The following is a 19,749-nucleotide window of genomic DNA, read 5'->3' as shown; positions in this document are numbered from 1 at the left end:
AGCCACGTCTTCAGTGGTTGCTTGGAAACACTCTTCCTTGCTTTCCCTTTTGATTGATTGAGTGCTCTATAGCAACACAAACATTCGATTTGCTGTCATGTAGGTTTGGAATACCAAACCCTTTGTGCAATGAAAAATTCGACACTGATTTGACTGCATTTGTACAGCCAAGCCCTTTTCTTGCAGCTGCCCAACACTAAGAAGATTATTCTTCAAACCGGGCACATAATTCACATCTCGTACAAGGTGATTCACTCCTTTTATCGTAAACTGAACACTTCCTTTTCCAACAACGTTCATGCTTGCATAATTTCCCAATCTAACTACCTTGTTGAACCCTTCTTCTAACTCACAGAAGAGTGATGAATCACCACACATGTGATTGCTGCACCCAGAGTCAATATACCACACAACATCTCGATTGCCTCCAAGCTTCTCAACATATGCCATTAGCACCATCTCTTCTGATTCCTCCAAATCTGTAAAATTTGCTTGGCACTCGTATTGGAAGTGTCCAAGCTTATGACATTTGTAACACTCAATTGTTTCCTTATTCCTCAGTTAGCTAGCCCTGCCTCTGCCTTGTCCCCGACCTCCTCGAAAAACAACTCTTCCTCGTCCTCTTCCACCATATTTCTCTTCATGAGTTACCTTCAAAGCATGTTCATCTTCTCCACTTACTTTGAACTTTTGCTCATGAACGAGCAGAGAACTTTGCAAGGCATCTACAGATAGTTGATCTATGTCCTTGGCTTCCTCAATGGAGCAAACAATGTAGTTCCACTTATCATTTAGGGTTCTCAAAATCTTCTCAACGATCTTGACATCATCCACATCTTCCCCATAATTCCTCATGTCGTTTGCAACCGTCATTACTCGACCAAAATAATCAGTGATTGATTCACCCTGCTTCATTGCTAAGACCTCAAAGTCTCGGCGTAGACGATTGAGCTGAGCTCTCTTCACTCGAGTATTTCCTTGACACTTTAACTTCATGGAATCCCAAAGTTGTTTAGATGTCTCCTTTTGAGTGATCGTCTTAAGAATTGACTTGTCTAGCGACTGAAACAAGTAATTCTTAGCCTTCAACTCCTTCAGCTTTATCTCCTCCAAGTTCTTTATTTGCGCTGCCGTCATCCCATCCATGCTCTTCGGCTCTGTGTAGCCTGATTCAACAGCTACCCAATACTCCTTGGATCGAAGGAGATTCTCCGTGACCATACTCCAGTGATCGTAGTCGCCGTCAAACTTCAGAATGGAGGCTGCTGCAAAGTGTGCTTCCGAACCCATCTCTCTTCACTCCCTCAAGTGTTTTCCTACTGTTACTAAATCTCTCAAGTCACTGCTCTTAATACCAGATTGTTAGATTGCAAATAGCAGTTCTGGAATGACTTGTTTTATTCATGTGGAAGTGCAACAAATAAATAGACAAAAACCTAATGCTGTAACAGACTCTACAGCCCACGTTCCGACTAAAATTAAGGAAACAAACTTTTACTAAATCAACTAACAAATCAATGCTAAAATCTAGGACATTTATTTAGCTAAGGCCTTAACACTGTTCATACATAACAGTTAACCTCTTATAAATATGCAGTATTTTCTGCTGCCATCAAATTAATTGTTCTATATTTCTATGCGCTACGTATTTTTGTAGAAATTATTTTAATTATTAATACAAGTAAATCCAAACAAAGGCCTTAACTAAAAAGGACAATGGTAAATCAACTTCTTCCATTTTGCAAGATTTCATATGTATCGTAACATTAACGCACATGTAAAAAAAAAAAAAAACACTACTTTTCTCTTTAGTTTTAGAACAATGGAGGTGTAGTTAGTATATATTAAAAAAATGTAGTATATTAAAGAAAAGTCACTATTAATACACTTCTTTTCTTTTAACGCACATGTAAAAAAAGAAAAGTCACTATATTAATATTTTAAGATTTTTGCAAGATTTCAACAAAATCTTTCTAGCACAATAGATTTTGTTGAAATATGACGTACGTGTATAAAAATAAAAGTCACCATATTAATTTAGTAGAATAATGGACTTTTTTGAAAAATTAACACACATGTATTGAAAGAAAAGTCACTATATTAATATAGGAGTATAATGTATTTTTCTGAAAAATTAATGAGAATTATCTCCTGTGCAGTGTTTTAAAAAATGGACCGCACCGACCAGTCGGATCGGTTGAACCGAGAACCAGCTAGGTAACCTGTCTGATTCAATAGCTGGATCAGGAATGTCATTGAACCGGTGTGAACCGGTCAAAACCGGTATAAACCGCTAAAATCGGGAAAACCGACGATTTTTGTGAACCGGTGGTTTAAATGCATTTTTTAGTTTTTTAAAATTTTTTTTATTTTAAAAAATTAAAACAATGTCATTTTGCTATTTTAATTAAAAATTAAAATAAAAAAATAAAAAAATGGTTATAGATGCGGTTGATTTTGTTACAAATGATTTTGATATTGAAGAAGGAAATTCTAACATTGAAACAATTTTTCTTTTATTGAAGTTAAATTTAGTAGACAAAGAAATTATTTTGTTATAAATTATTCAATTAAATTATGTTGCGATTAAACTTTTGTTTATATTTTATAATTATGTACTATTTTATTGTGTGTGATACCTATGTGTAAAATTTGAATTTAAATTCTGAAAAAAATATGATGTTTTCAAAAAATTTAAGTACTAGTTATATTTTGTAGGGTCTGAATCATCCGGTTCGACAGATTTTATACCCATATAATTTTGTTATAACGACCGGTCTATTCAACCGAGTTATCTGGTTTAACTCGGTTTAGTCATGCGGTTCGACCAGTGACCCAGTGGTTCGACCAATAAACCAGTAACTCAGTACTCTCACAGGTTTGATGTTCGGTCCGGTTTTTAAAACACTGCTCCTATGTGTATCTATTTACACGTGAGAGAGAGAGAAGTGTGCAAATCTGCACCACTAGAAGTTCATGAGCCCTTCATTTTTTTCTATTTGAATATTTTGTCTCTATCTCTCTTTAATCAATGGGTAAAATTTCACTCGAGCTCCACGATTTACGCACGTCTGAAGAAGAAAAGTCAAAAGTTGGTAATACTAAATTCTATAGGGGATATAGATTTAGATTTCTTGCAGACGGGGAAGGAACCCAAAAATATTATATAATGGGGACAAAACTCACATATACATTTGTATAATTGAAAATATAATAAATAAAATTATAAATGTAAAATGACATAAAAAATATTTAATATATAATATTTTATTTTAAATTAAAATAAATTATAAGGGTTAAAAATGGACTTTAATTGAAATAATAAGGATTAAAAAGGAAGAAAAAGTAATAAGCTATAAGACATAAGCTAAAATGCTGTTTGAAATAGCGTCTGGAAAATAAGCTATAAGGGTTATGAAAGAAGTCGATCTAGACGAAGACGATTGGCAGGGGGTTTCGATGAATTCACCATCCATCTCAACATACTTGGAATTACTCAGGTGGCTAACCACATATTCTTCTTCACCATAAACCGTGACGACCTTGCCTTTTATCGGATATTCTAACTTCTGATGCAGGGTAGAAGTTACAGCGCTTGCCCCATGTATCCAAGGGCGTCCTAGTAAACAGGAGTACGCTGGATGAATTTCCATCACGTAAAAGGTAGAATCAAAGATCTGAGAGCCTACTCTGATTGGGAGCTTAACTTCTCTGTATACTGTTCTTGTTGACCCGTCGAAAGCCCTTACCACAACATCGCTTGGTTGTAACACAACTCCTTCGAAGTCAAGTTTCTCCAGTACTACTTTTGGTAACACATTTAACGAGGAACCATTGTCCACCAGTACATGAGACAAAGTGGTACCTTTACATTCAATAGAAATGTGCAGGGCTTTATTGTGATTTTTTCCGGCAGGGGTTAAATCAGCATCAGAGAAACTGAGACCGTTATCCACTGTTAGACTGGCAACACAATTTTCAAATTGGTCGACTGAAATCTCTTGTGGTACATGTGCAGCTTTCAAGAATTTCATCAGGTGCTTGGCATGGGCTTCTGAATACCTCAACAGAGATAGCATTGAAATCTTTGAAGCAGTGTGCCCCAGTTGTTCGACAATATTGTAATCACTTTTGCAGATGATTTTCAATATCTCCTCCATTTCTTGCCTCGAAGGATCTTCAACAGTGACTTCAACATGTAATTGAACTGGTTCAATTAATGGCTCTTTGCCCCTGTCGAAAACATGTCTTATCAAACAGAGCCTAAGGGTCTGTTTGGTAAAAATAGCGGTTGACTGATAAGCTAACTGATAGCTTATAGCTTATGACTGATGGCTGATGACTGATGGCTTATAGCTTATAGTGGATGGTTGAGACTGATAGCTTATAAGCTAATTGAAGTGTTTGGTAAAATTAGCGGTTCAATTAACTTATAAATGTAAAATGACATAAAAGACATTTAATATATAATTATTTTATTTTAAATTAAAATAAATTATAAAGGTTAAAAATGGATTTTAATTAAAATAATAAGGATAAAAAAGGAAGAAAAAATAATAAGCTATAAGACATAAGGTAAAACGCTATTTGAAATAGCGTCTGGAAAATAAGCTATAAGCTAGTAAAATAAGCTATAAGCTCGTGATGAAAAGACCGTTACCAAACGGGTCTAAATTATCATATGAGCTTATAAGACATAAGCTATAAGCTCGAAAACATGTCTTACCAAACAGAGTCTAATTAATTTTTTATAAACAACTTAAAACACAAATATTTAATTTAGACGGGATATCTCATCCTATCCACTTTTCTTATATTATTAAAATAATAAATTATTATTTAAAAGTATATACATAATACATGTAAAACAAAATATAGCCCTTGCAAATATGTAAAATTATATATATATATATATATATATATATATATATATATATATATATATATATATATATATATATATAACAAATATATAATAATATATAAATATCTAAATTATATGTATGTAAAACATGTGAATATATCAGTAGTTTTAAAACATACTGAAATATAGGGGGACCTTTGTTAGACAAGCAATAGTATAGGTTGATCCTTTCTTGTAGATTATGATTAGGGGTGTTCAAAATCGAATTGACATAATAAAAAATCGTAAAATTGAACTGAATTAAATTTAAATCGTAAAAATTTGTATTTGATTCGGATGTGTTTGTGTTATTTTTTAGCAGAACCGCACAGTTCAGTTTGGTTTGCAGTTTGTATTTTACAAATCAAACCAAACCAAACAGCATTATATTATAAAATCTTACTAACCAATATATATTTCTTTAACTTTTAAGAGAAATCAAGTAGTATTATATGTATATTTTATCATATTTTTTGTATAATATTTATTTTAATTTATATATCATTAAAAAATAAAATATTATTTATTTATAAATACGATTTTGACAAAATATATTTTATCGTATTCTTTATATAATATTTATTTACGAATACAATTTTATGTATATCATTCTTTAAATCTAAGATAAAATTGTAAGAGTATTTTTATATATCAAATTATAAACTTATTTTGACAAATATAAATTTTTTTATGGTAATGTATGAACAATTAAACACAAAATTATATTTTCCTCTAGGGGGTTCGCGATGCAGTTTGGACGGTTTTGATGTTAAAAATCATCTGAATCACGAAAGAAAAAAACTTGCGGTCGTTAAGAGGAAAATATAATTTTGTGTTTAATCGTTCATACATTACCAAAAAAAATTATAATTTAAACGGCATTAGTTTGGTTTGGTTCGATTTTATTTTTGAAAGCCAACCGAACCGCACGTTTTTAACTCTCACGATTCGGATGATTTTTAACGTCAAAACCGCTCAAAGCGCACCGTAAACACCCCTAATCATGACACAATTTTAAGTTGTTATTGATTTAGATAATTAATTTTTTACGACAGCCTTAGCCACCCACCTTGAGCTTGCAGATTTTTTGTCTAGAACCCTAGCACATGTGTGCTTATCAAATATTGTTTTTATAGCAAAAGTATGTTTGTGGCCCACCTTTGAATAAAGTATTAAAAACCCACACTTGGCCCTACATTCCACCCTAACCCTGTAGCTCTCATTTTTCACAAACTTTATTTCCCTACCATTTAATACTGACCACTCACGTATAGCTTCTCTAAACTCATCAAGACAATTAAATTCCATACCCCACTCAAATTTAAAATTCTTGTTGAAATGCTCCTTTTTGAACTTTTCAAACTTGTGAACTTTGTCCTCATTTGATAAGTCAGGGCCTGAGCTGTCCAACTCGTTAGTTACATATTCATCTTCATCTTCCATTTCTTTCTTTTTTTGAACCACTCATTCTGTCCTAGTTTTTACCGATATGTTGAAGTTGTTCCAACTAGCTACGTTCACATTAATCTCCCATAACCAATTCTCCACCGCCCTCCAAATTATTTTGAAATAGCATATGTGCACTACTACAAACAAACCCATTTTATATCGGGTGCGAAGAGGAATTTATCTCGGTTAGACAAGCGAGATAATGAAGGGTCGCATGAAAATTTACCACCATACACTTTGATCACTAATTCGATCCCCAACAACAACATTTTTTATATCTCTCAGTTTTTGTTAATGTTGACCGAGGAAAAATGTCAGTATTTATGTCGGTTTTTGTTAATAACCGAGGGGGTATAACCCTTTTTTTTTGCCATTTATTGTTTGTTTTAAATCTCATTTTAACTGACTTGTATCGTTTTTTTACAAAACATAACACAGAATATCACATTTATATTGTTAACAAAACCAAAATGTACAATACTGACAATACTTATAATGACATTTGGGATACACAAAACATCTATCAAAAGAACCTATAAATAGTTGAACTTATACTTATTTGCACATATAATGACAAAATCTCTATACAATGCTTACAATAGCCAAGAATAACTACTATTTTCTAGATTCATAATAAGATAGGAAAACACCGACCAAACATGATCGAATGTCATCTACATCTTCTTGTATGAATGGTATTTTGTCGCTAAACCTCTATAATTTAAACAAAATGTAAATTATGATAAGCTAACAACACCAACATTAACTTAACAAATATACATAAATTACATGTATATGAATAAAGTTAATACCTTAATCTATAGATTGGTAATGCCTCCATAGACAATATTTAACATATCTCTCATAACATAGTATTCACATTCAAAATTATCGGGTTATTCTCACGACTACAGATAATTTTCATATAGTTATTAATCAATACACACAAGTAAAACAACGAGAATAAAAGAATGTCAAAAAGCACAAGTAAAACAACGAGTAAAGAATGTCAAAAAGCACAAGTAATATTTACATTTGAGAAGATGAACTTTGGCTTTTTACCAAGTATTTTAAATATTTTGCAAAATTGAATCTCCCCATAGCTCTATGTGACGCTAAAAGTTAAACATGAATAAAAACTATTCAAAACTAAAGGTAAAATTTTAGTATTACAAATAATTATTTTGCATATTTCCATTAAGTTTATAGTGTAACAAGCATAACGTATCTGCAACATTTTGCTTCGAACATAAAATAATTATTTGTCAATGATTTATATACATAAACATTCATAATAATTTATAATGTGTACAAAAGTGATTTATAAATGAAAAGGTTCCTTGTAAAATTCTATATTCTCACTAACCAACTTATTTTGTATGTACATCTTGATAGTGTTGTTGCATTACCTTCAAATTGAATGTTCAATGGATCTAAGAAACAATTTTTTTTCAATTTCATTTCGACTCACATCTCATGCATGGACCTAATTAAAAGTTAATGCAAAAGTCATATCTTTTTGTTAAAGTATGAGAGCAATGAATATAAATTGAAATCGTCATAAAAATAATATTTACGAACACCACAACTGTAGTATGGGTATGTCCTACCAATCACCTGTCTTTAAAAATTCCACAAGACAACTCTAATGAAGTATAAAAGATTGTTGTTGTTCATGTTTTAATTTAAACTCACAGAGTTCTGGAATCTCCTCTAGCATCCTTGATAGTCTCTGAGTGTTATCTAGTTGAGGTGGTGTGGTCTCAATATTGTGATGCGAGACATAACAACTATCTTTCGTATTTGCACCATCCATAACAACTTTCTCAACTACTTTCTCATGTATGTAAAACTGATCTAGAATTAGGTTGTTGAGTATAGGGGTGTTCAAAACCAAACCAACTCAATAGAAAACCGCAAACCAAACCAAACCAAATCGAAACCGCAAAAAACCGCATTTGGTTTGGATTAGTTTGGGTCATCTTTTAACAAAATCGCACGGTTCGGTTTGGTTTGCAGTTTGTATTTTGTAAATCGAACCAAACCGCATTATGTTACAACCTAAATTTTACTTAACTCACATCCAACCCAAACTTAAACCTATTATACCTTAGCCTTATGATTACGAACAATTTTCTCATCCTTACATATATAATTTCAGTCCCGATCTTCTCAAATCTCTAATAACATTATCTCTAAATATCATATCATTTTGTCCTAGTTTTTACCGATATGTTGAAGTTGTTCCAACTTGCTACGTTCACATTAATATCTCATAACCAATTCTCCACTGCCCTCCAAATTATTTTGAAATAGCAGATGTGCACTACTACAAACAAACCCATTTTATATCGGGTGCGAAGAGGAATTTATCTCGGTTAGACAAGCGAGATAATGAAGGGTGGCATGAAAATTTACCACCATACACTTTGATCACTAATTCGATCCCCAACAACAACATTTTTTTATATCTCTCAATTTTTGTTAATGTTGACCGAGGAAAAATGTCAGTATTTACGTCGGTTTTTGTTAATAACCGAGGGGTATAACCCTTTTTTTTTTTGCCATTTATTGTTTGTTTTAAATCTCATTTTAACTGACTTGTATCATTTTTTTACAAAACATAACACAGAATATCACATTTATATTGTTAACAAAACCAAAATGTACAATACTGACAATACTAATAATGACATTTGGGATACACAAAACATCTATCAAAAGAACCTATAAATATTTGAACTTATACTTATTTGCACATATAATGACAAAATCTCTATACAATGCTTTCAATAACCAAGAATAACTACTATTTTCTAGATTCATAATAAGATAGGAAAACACCGACCAAACATGATCGAATGTCATCTACATCTTCTTGTATGAATGGTATTTTGTCGCTAAACCTCTATAATTTAAACAAAATGTAAATTATGATAAGCTAACAACACCAACATTAACTTAACAAATATACATAAATTACATGTATATGAATAAAGTTAATACCTTAATCTATAGATTGGTAATGCCTCCAGAGACAATATTTAACATATCTCTCATAACATAGTATTCACATTCAAAATTGTCGGGTTATTTTCACGACTACAAACTTAAACCTATTATACCTTAGCCTTATGATTATGAACAATTTTCTCATCCTTACATATATAATTTCAGTCCCGATCTTCTCAAATCTCTAATAACATTATCGCACCTTCTTTGTCACATACATCTTCCCTCTTCTTCTATAATCTCAACTCTCTTATATTCTTTCTTTTTCACCTTCTCATTTTTATATAAATGTTTCGTATTTCAGTTTCGTTTTTATCGCATATCTTCTTCTCTAATCTCTTAACTTTTTTTTTCTTTTTCACCTTTACTAATCTCTCGTCTCTTCTATTTTTTTTATTATAATAATTTTTATATTGTTTTTATGCTATTATTTTATGTTTAATATTCCACTTTTTTCTAATTTAAGTTTTACATATTAAATGGAAAATTGTTGTCAAAATATGACGAGTTTTGTTGTTATTTGATGTTGTATGAATGTCTAAATACAAAATTATGTTATCATCTATATGTGTATGTATGGTTCAATAAAATATTTGTAAAAAACTGAACCGTACCAAACCGCATTAGTTTGGTTTGGTTTGGTTTGGTTCGGATTTTTTTAAAAGCCAACCAAACCAAACCAAACCGCACAATTTTTTCTCTTGCGGTTCGGATGATTTTTTTCGTCAAAACCGCCCAAACCGCACCGCGAACATCCCTGGTTGAGTACACCCATTGATTTCAATTTTTGCATCATAAATCAAATACAATACAAAAATTAAAATACACAAACAATAACAATAACTTGCAACACGAATTTTTTAACTTATACTTATACCTCAATCACATCGTGGATACACTTCTCTTGATCAACCTCAACCAATCTCTCTCGCTCCTCCTGGACCCTCTCATGCACCTCTTGCAACATCCCTTCCGCTCCTCCTGCAACATTTTCTCCCGCTCCTCCAAATGCACCCTCTCACGTTTCTCCTGGGTCCACTTCTACATCGCCTTCTGAGTCCACTTCTCCCACTCATGTTATATTACCTTCCTCGTATTTTCAGCAACTATCAATTCAATTTTTTTCTTACAATTTACTTCATTAATTGGTTGCGATGATCAGAAAATAACTTCAAGATGACGCCTCTTCCAAGGCCACATACACGCCCAACATGCTCCTCAGTTCCAATCGCTTCTACCAATATGTCATGAAGATCTTGTGGAACGAAGATACCAACTTTGGCTTGTTCAACTAGTACATCCTACAACACATATAAAAGTTCATCTTTACCAAATTGAATTAACTAAAATAAGTGATTTTGAAAAAAGTATCTCCTTACAATCTTTTCAGCCACTTCATGTGTAGCCTTTGATATGAACTTGTTGCTCGATTATTTGTGTCACATGCAAGTATATATGTATATTTGATTGCAGCAAGTGATAAAAATAAGAGTAGCATATCCATAGGGACTGATATTGTTACTTAGATTAATTTTGTAATTAACTATCCTTGAAATTAAGCTTGAGCAAGGAGAGAAATAATAGTTGATGGTATCAAGTTCAGTGTCAAGTAAAACACGTCTTAAAACAGTGCAAACAGGAGTGGAAAAAATATCAAAAGTGACTGAGTTGAGGTATGATCCATTAATATCACAAAAATAAATATGTGTTACGATGTGTTTTGTAGTGACAAGCGAGGTCAGAGTGATCTTGTGGTGTATAAGAGCAAGGGAACAAATCGCCAAGCCTCACTTATAACCCTAACATACTTTTGTATTTATCCTGAACTCCCCAACAATTTCAACTCATTATATCTAAGTGAGCTAAGTGAGTGAATATCTCTATCCTACTAGTTTCAACCATTTTTATTATGAATTTCACTTGTTGGATCTATCACAACAATAAGTTGTTATCTATTCCTAAGTTGATCATTCAAAGAAACAGATTTATAAACAATATAGCACATAATAAAACAAGTCACTAAACCACACATCATGCAACATACCCCAAGAACTTTCGCACTTTCACAAAATAACTTTAGAACCATTTTCTTCGCACAGGGCCGGTCCAACCAATTTGGAGGCCTAAGACAAAATTAATTTTTTTAAAATAAAAAATATTCTTATAATTAATATTTTAAAATAAAAAACTACCAATAAAGTTTTTAAATGATTATTTTTTTAATTAAATCTCAAAATATTATAAAATCAAAATAAAAATTAAACATAAAAATAGGTAAGGTATTTAAAATCAAAATTACACATGATTTTTTCAAATAAAAATAAAACATAACTATATCTATTTAACATTAATTTTTGTATTAAATAAATATTTATTATGATAAATATATAGTTAGATTAATAATCAGATTCATTAAATTTATTGAATGATAAATATTTTATTAATGATAAATATTTTATAATGATTTTTATCAATCATCACAATAATTGATGATTAAAGAAAATGAAAAAAGCTTTTTGTGCATTCTAATCTTTAATTAATAATTTTAGAGGCTTCTATATAGCACAAAAATATGAGGTCTTACTTGCCTCGTCCTTGGGTCGGGTTTGTCTTCGCTTTATCGAATAGTATATCGAAATTTATTGTCAATTGTGAGTTTATGCTCCTTTCTTTAATCCGGTGTTAATAGTTCTATTAACCCGAAATCTAATTTATTCTTCATTATGGTAAAGTTTTGATGGCGTTTTTGCTTTTGGATGATTTTATTTCTTTTTGTCATTATATTTGTTTGTTTAATTTTGTTTTTTCTTTTTTAGATTTTTAAGTATTGCTTGCTTTTTATACCATTTTTGTGCACATGTACAATGTTAGACTCATTCCTATATTTTCATCTTTTAATCAATATATAATTATTATTTTCCTTTAAAAAAAACTATAATATATATACATATATATATATATATATATATATATATATATATATATATATATATATATATATATATATATATATATATATATATATATATATATATATATATGGTTTGTGTTTTACATAGCAAATCACTTAAAACATAAACTAGAAAAAACACGACTTGTTCAACAAAGGATGATGTCATATATAATAGATAAAACGATTGAACACCTTTTGGGGGGCAAAACATAAAGACGTATTCTTTCTCCGTAACCGCGTGGAAGCTCCTAATCGATCCCACCTCTCATTGTCCTTTCCCATTTTACTCGTAGATAGATAGAAAAAGAGAGAGAAAATCTCTCATATCACATCTTTCATATATAGTATTACCCTACCTCATTATTCGAAATGTACAAACGGTAACTATATACAACAACAACAGAATCTACCATTAATATGGAAGAACCACAACCTGGTTTTCGTTTCTATCCAACAGAAGAAGAGTTAGTTGGTTTCTATCTACACAACCAGCTAGAAGGAAAAAAGCAAGATGAAATCAATAGAGTCATCCCTGTCATTGATATCAATGGCAAAGAACCATGGACTCTTCCAAGTAACACTAACTAACTCATTCATTTCTTCATAGGAACCAACCATGATATATTTTCATCAAAAACTGAGTTTGTTTTGTTGTAAATTGTAATCAGCATTTGCAGGGGAACGGTGTCGTGGAGAAACGGAGCAATGGTTTTTCTTTTCGCCAAGACAAGAAAGAGAGATGAGAGGAGGAAGACCAAATAGGACAACATCTTGTGGGTACTGGAAAGCTACTGGCTCTCCTAGCTATGTTTACAATTCGAAGAACAAAGTGATTGGGATAAAGAAAACCATGGTGTTTTACCAAGGGAAAGCTCCTTATGGAAGGAAAACTAAATGGAAGATGCATGAATATAAGGCCATTGAACAATTTGACTCATCTAACACAAATCCTCCTAAGGTACGTTAATCATTAACATGATCACAATATTATAAACCTTGGTTATAAATTCGTATACTATATTTTGAATTGATCATTACTTAATTTTGGTATGTTTGTAACTATGTATCATGTATGGATATAGTTGCGACACGAATTCAGCTTGTGTCGAATTTATGTGATATCGGGAAGCTTTTGTTCATTCGATCGTCGACCATTAGAGAGACCAAGAGTGGAGTTACAGCTTGATCATAATGCTTCAACAAGTGCTCAACAAATGGTATCAGAGATTGATGAATCAAATCTGCATGCAACTTTCCATTCGGAAGGAGTAGGAAGAGATCATGATGATGTTTTTATGGGAGGGTCAAGTGGTACAAATTGGAATGAAGTAGCAAATAATGGGGTTGATGAATCTGAACCACTTTGGGAATGGGAACAACTAAATTGGATCTAACCTTATAAGTTATAAGTCAAACCATGCATGCACAGACCTATTTTTTGTGGTTGGAAAACAAGACCAACAGTCATGAAAACTTAAGGCATAGTGCTTCCTTCAACGGGGCATGTAACATACTATAACACAATCATTATATTAATTTGTTGTTTGCGATAGATGTAATACTTTGTCAATTTTTGGAATAATATATGTCCATATAGTTAAAGATGTATTGAAATTAAATAAGAGTATTGAACCAACCATTAATTGGTCCAATTGCTATGATCGGGAGATGATTGAAATCACTTAATGCTAGAAGTGACCCCAAACCAAATTAAATAGGTGGTGAAAAAAAAGAGTATTGCTAACGAAGACATTGTTTAAAATTTCAAATAAAGATTTAATTTTTAAAAGTAAACATTTTAGTTTACACTACAGTCTTATAAGTATTTAAAGAGTTTCTTTAGCATTTTTTTCATAACATAAATGGGATATATGTCGGATGTATGACAATTTTTATGCTACTCTACCTATCTTTGAGCATAAAGGTTTTTGGTTACTCACATGATCGATTAGGAAATAAAGGAGTCAAATCGATTAGGTTGGTCCAGAGCAAACCTCAAAGGAACATTCGAATTAGGAAGCATTAGACAATACATTCAAAGTGAATTAATAATCATAATGGGTCTGAACCAGACAAGAGAGGAGTGAGTTTGATGGCTATTAAGTGGTCTTTAAAGGTCTTAAATATGGAGCAGGTTGGAACTGCTATATAAGGGATACCTTCAAATGAGAAATTGAAAAACCTTTTTTCATATGACTTAGACTTACTATTGCGACTCTGACTCCGCACTGGTAGTTATCAATTAGTGTACCTTATGTGTACATTTGACCCAATAAACCTAGCCCGCGCCACACAATCATATCTAAACATCAACCCCTTATCATCATGTTTACCGTAAAAATTGGTAAACAAGCGTTAGTCTTCCAAAAGCAAAAAGTTTTTTGGTTACTCACATGATCGATTAGATTGATCCTAGGACATGTGTTTTATCTTTTAAATATTATCGTTTAAATTGAAGAACACTTTGACGCATATCATGTTCTTGTTTAAAAGTTAGTTTAATCTAGATAGATTCTTTGAAATGATGTCGTAACTTGTAAAATAAATGACGTAAAGACAGTTAAAAGGTAAATTGCAAGAAAGTAAATGACAAGAACTTAAAATTCTGGAAATGGTAAACTGTAAAAAAATATAAAAAAGATATAAAAAATGGTGTTTTCACACGTACATTCTCAGATGATTCTTTTCTCAATACGTAGATACTTTGAGTGATTTAGTGAGATTTTGTACACAAATGAACACACGAATCCTAAACGCTAAGACTTTTAAATATATACTAATTCGAAGTAACCGCTCTCAACGGTCTCTCTATTAAGGCATGTCACGTTGTGTTCGGCATGCTCTTCTTCCACCCTGAGGCTCCACGCGTCCCTTAACACAACGGAACAAGGCGGAAAACAGTTAACTCTTCGTTCAAACTTCCCTATCGAATGCTCCTTTCTGTCAAACCAGATACCAAACATAGAAAATATTTCTAAGTCTTTGCCCAACAACTTCCCTTATCAAAAGGTGACTTCGACGGGCTTTCCTCAATTATAACAATCTGTCGAAAACTTCCAATCTTCTCCAGATGCTCCATTTTTCCAACAACAATGTGGTGTCAAAAATACCGGCTAACACATCCCACAAAGGTAAAGGCGACCACCACCAGCTACAACAACGACAATCGAGCCTCAATAGCAAAGATGCTTTGTATCGCCAGAATGGTACCTTACAAGACAACATACATGTTTTGCAACAATATCAATGTCAACCAGTATGTGAAAAACATGAAGACCCTATGGACCTTCAACCTTTAGCGGAAAAGATTTAGAATGCTCAAATCTCTGACAATTTCAAACCCCCCCCCCCAACATCTATTGGCAAGAGTGATCTACAAGAGCATATATATCATTGCTATCAACATACAAATAGTTATCATAGGGATAACTGATTCATTTAAGTTCAAGTGAACGGTGGAGATGTTGAAAGAAGCGGCCCTCAGATGGTATATGAGCATTTCAAGATTTTAAATAACAAGTTACCAGTACCTAACGAAGATGATTCATCAAATTTTAGTCAGTTAACATAGGAAGGTATCCACCACGAGTCATTTTAATGTTCACCAAGGTCATTTCAAGCCATTGCAAAAGTATATGGCTCAGTTTAATGAAAAACCCATCGAGGTCATTCATCCAATTCCAAACCAAAAAATATTTGTAAGGGCATCCAGTAACGAGTACCTGGCGCAAAATAAAGCATCCTCAAATGAGGAGATCAAGGCCAGAGCAGAGTTCTCACTACTATTAAATATACCTTTGGTAACACCATATTACTACGGTCGTCTAAATAACCCTAGTGATATGTAGCAGTGCTTGAAAAGTGCTGATGATTAATAGTAGTGATATGTGAAAAGGTTTCATGAACATGTGCAATGAAGAGGTAATACATTGTTTCAGATTTTTCAGAAAAGATGGAGATGTCAATCGATTGATCCACTTCCAAAGTTTAAAAAATATCAAATTTTGCACTATGTCAAAAGATTGAATGGGACAGTCGGTCAGTTGATTGTTGCTCTATAAAATCCATTTTTTCACAAATAGAAATTACATCAATCGATTGTTGTATAGGAGCAATCAATTGTTGCTTCAGAAAACCTGAAATTTTGTCTTTTAAAGTTGTGCTTTGAATGACAATCATCCATGAATGTTTAAGAAACATAGAATGGTTTAGAATCTTAGATGAAAAAAAATTTAGCACCTAAAATTTATATACATAAGAATATAAACTATTTTTTATAATCTATAATCTTTAGCATTTCTGTAGAGCACCCGTTAGCATTTTTCTTTTAAAAATTATTTTTTATTTTTATTTTGATAAAAGAAATATTTATTGATATATAAAACAAAATTGAAAAATCAAAGCACATCTTGCAGGCTTGAAATCATTAATTAGCTTGATTAAAAAGTTTTAATTTTTTAAAAATACAATTCATTAATTAAATTAAATATCAATTGAAGTAAGTATTAAAAACTAATAAAAAATATTCTACTGTTTTTCTTTCTTTATTATTCTGGTAACTGATTTTTTAAACTATGAAGGTGGATAAGAATTAAATTAGTATTACGTGTATTTATGCTTAGGATTATAACTTCAAGTAAATATATAGTTAAAAATTCGTCAAAGACAGTTATAAAATATTAATTAGTTTTCTAAAAATTAAAACAAGAAAAATACTTGGGACATAGATTTAGTGTCTATAAATATTTTACTGTGGTTGACACTATTGCAAGAAAATCAGAAAGTAATAGTAGAATGAAGAACTTAATGTGGATGAGGTTAGTGATAATTTTTCTAGTTTTATTTGGCAGAGTATCCAATACTGCAACTGTAGCATATGCCAATGCAGTATATCCTGCAGTGTTTGCATTTGGTGATTCAATCTTTGACACTGGAAATAATAACAATCTTGCAACTGCTTCTAAGTGTAACTTTCCTCCCTATGGAAGGGATTTCTATGGAGGAGCTGCTACGGGAAGATTCGGTAACGGCAAAGTTCTATCAGATGTGATAAGTAAGTCTTCACATTCACAAGCATTGATAATTCATTATCATTTCATGTTATTATATAACTAATACAGCAGTTAAATCTGTTAGAGGAAGAATTTTACTGTCTATTATAGTTCTCTTTTGTTCGACAGATTATTCTCTGCATATATACTAATAGATTTAATGTGATCAATTTGTGTATAGCGGCGGCTCTTGGAGTGAAAGACACGCTACCGGCATACCTAGACCCACAATTAACGGATCAAGACCTTCCTACTGGAGTATGCTTTGCTTCGGGCGGTTCAGGGTTAGACGATTTGACAGCAAACTCGCAGGTACTAATAGAGTAATACTCAGTTTGTTGAAATTTCATGCATGTACACATACACATCCACAAGTTATTAACCCTCAAAGGTTGGTCTAGTGGTGAAGGCTTGCGCACCTGAGAGTGTCCTCCTCCTCTCAAGAACCCGACTAGGTGTGCAAACATTTTTGTGTCAGCTCATTCGATTTATAATGAATAATATTTTGTGTTGTAGGGAGGAGTTTTAACAATGGGAGCTCAACTGGACCTGTTCAAACAATACATAGAAAAACTGAGAACAGCTGTTGGAACACAAAAAGCAGCCGAAATCATATCAAAGGCTTTGTTTATAATATCGGCCGGAAACAATGATGTTGCATTTGCTTATTCTTATACCATTAGGAGAGCTTTACTTTTCAATGTATATGCCGATATGTTAGTTGATTCAAGTCAAAATTTCCTCAAGGTTCGAATGGATGCATCTTTCAAAATTTCATCAACTCTTTCTCTTGAGATTATAATATCAAAATCCTAACTACTACTTTGACAGAGTCTATATCAACTTGGAGCACGACATGTGTGGGTTCTAAGTACAATACCATTGGGGTGTTTACCTTCAGCTAGGTCTATATTTGGAGGACCAAGTGCATGCCTAGATTTTGAGAATGTTTTGGCACAAACATTCAATGGCATGTTATCGACCGGGGTTTCAAATCTCAAGGCCTCTCTTCCAGATTATGATGTTAAGTTTGTTGATGTTTATAGTCCTATGCTTAATATCATAACGAATCCTTCGACATCAGGGTTCGAAAATGTGGTGAATGGGTGTTGTGGAACTGGAACATTTGAAATGGGAGCATCATGCAACATGTTTACTTACCAATGTCCAAGTACTGCAGCCTACTTTTTCTGGGATGCTGCTCATCCTTCAGAGAGAGCTTATCAACTCACAGTTGCTCAACTACTACATGCTCAAAACTATGATCTCACTAGTCACCATGTTGTCAAATCTCTTCATCCTTTGAATGTGTCAAATATTGATTTTAATAGCTAAATGATTTGCTGTCAATAATTTCTGTGTAGGATTAGCTTTTCTGCAAGAGCTTTCTTTTGACTTCATGTTTAGATGTTGCTAATGAACGGTAGAAATAGTTTCAAGGTTAATAGTTTTTAGAAAAAGTTATTAAATAATGTGTAATAGATTATTAATTGTTATCCAAACAAATGTAATGAAATGCACAATTGATTTATAATTGTTAGAAGATATGATTCCTTTTTTTTTCTTCTTCCATATGTTCATTACCTGCCAATTATTCTTTGTCCAAAAAATAATTTGTTATTAACATTAAATTCATTTTTTAATTAGTAGTATTTGACTTGATTGTAATTTTATGGTTTTCAGATAGCACAAGATGTGTCAAACTGTAGCCTAAGTCTATTGGAGAAAGTGACCACCTAAAGATCTTATACCTCAATGAAGAGCTAACTCATAAGTGACAAAAAGATGAGACACTGATTCAACTAATCCTTACACAGGGGACGGGAGATCCCATCTAGATCTACAATCACCACTCATTTAATCATGTTTTCTCTAGAGGGAAATCTATCTTGCAAAAATTGACTGAAAAAAATATCAATCTTAGAAGGAGTCCAACTAATCCTATGAGGGGAAGGGTCGGATTCTCAACCATGTGAGAGGAAAAAGAATAGAATATATCATCTCTTGAATGGATCCAACTCCACGTATTTCTATCTATTTCTATATATATATATATATATATATATATATATATATATATATATATATATATAGAGAGAGAGAGAGAGAGTAAAGCCTCCAAAAACAAAGACATTATTATCTATAAAGGTAATTTGTGGAGAAAGAAGGGTCTTCTCCACCTCAGATTCTACCTAGGTTAGGTTCCCATCAACCCACTGACTAATCTCTCCCAACAACTCATCAGATTGATTAGAGATGGTAAACAGCCTAAGGAACTTAATCGTATGGGAAATAGATTTAGCCCAAGGATCTTTAAAGATAGAAGTCTAGAGGCATGATCCACTTTTTTTAAGATAGCATCTACAAACCAATTAGAGGAG

The 19,749-nt window shown here is 32.2% G+C and overlaps 3 protein-coding genes across 3 annotated transcripts; 2 read left to right on the top strand and 1 right to left on the bottom strand.

The window, feature by feature from the left end:
• Positions 1-561: 561 nt before the first annotated feature.
• Positions 562-1,290, bottom strand: LOC131642026 (uncharacterized). The gene has a single exon (XM_058912315.1). It carries the CDS (start codon positions 1,288-1,290, stop codon positions 562-564), a length of 729 nt encoding a protein of 242 aa, XP_058768298.1.
• An 11,421-nt stretch (positions 1,291-12,711) lies between these two features.
• Positions 12,712-13,831, top strand: LOC131642021 (NAC domain-containing protein 90-like). Its single transcript, XM_058912311.1, has 3 exons — positions 12,712-12,891; positions 12,986-13,275; positions 13,400-13,831. The coding sequence occupies exons 1-3, from the start codon at positions 12,735-12,737 to the stop codon at positions 13,709-13,711; spliced, it is 759 nt and encodes a 252-aa protein (XP_058768294.1). The 5' UTR covers positions 12,712-12,734; the 3' UTR covers positions 13,712-13,831.
• A 3,280-nt stretch (positions 13,832-17,111) lies between these two features.
• Positions 17,112-18,703, top strand: LOC131642025 (GDSL esterase/lipase At1g23500-like). Its single transcript, XM_058912314.1, has 4 exons — positions 17,112-17,370; positions 17,550-17,680; positions 17,885-18,115; positions 18,200-18,703. The coding sequence occupies exons 1-4, from the start codon at positions 17,112-17,114 to the stop codon at positions 18,701-18,703; spliced, it is 1,125 nt and encodes a 374-aa protein (XP_058768297.1).
• The last annotated feature ends 1,046 nt before the right edge of the window (positions 18,704-19,749 follow it).

Source organism: Vicia villosa, unplaced genomic scaffold (genome assembly GCF_029867415.1).
Source record: "Vicia villosa cultivar HV-30 ecotype Madison, WI unplaced genomic scaffold, Vvil1.0 ctg.004379F_1_1, whole genome shotgun sequence".
Classification (NCBI taxonomy): Eukaryota; Viridiplantae; Streptophyta; class Magnoliopsida; order Fabales; family Fabaceae; genus Vicia; species Vicia villosa.
Note: the sequence above shows the minus strand (reverse complement) of the source record. Positions and strands in the feature narration are given on the sequence as shown.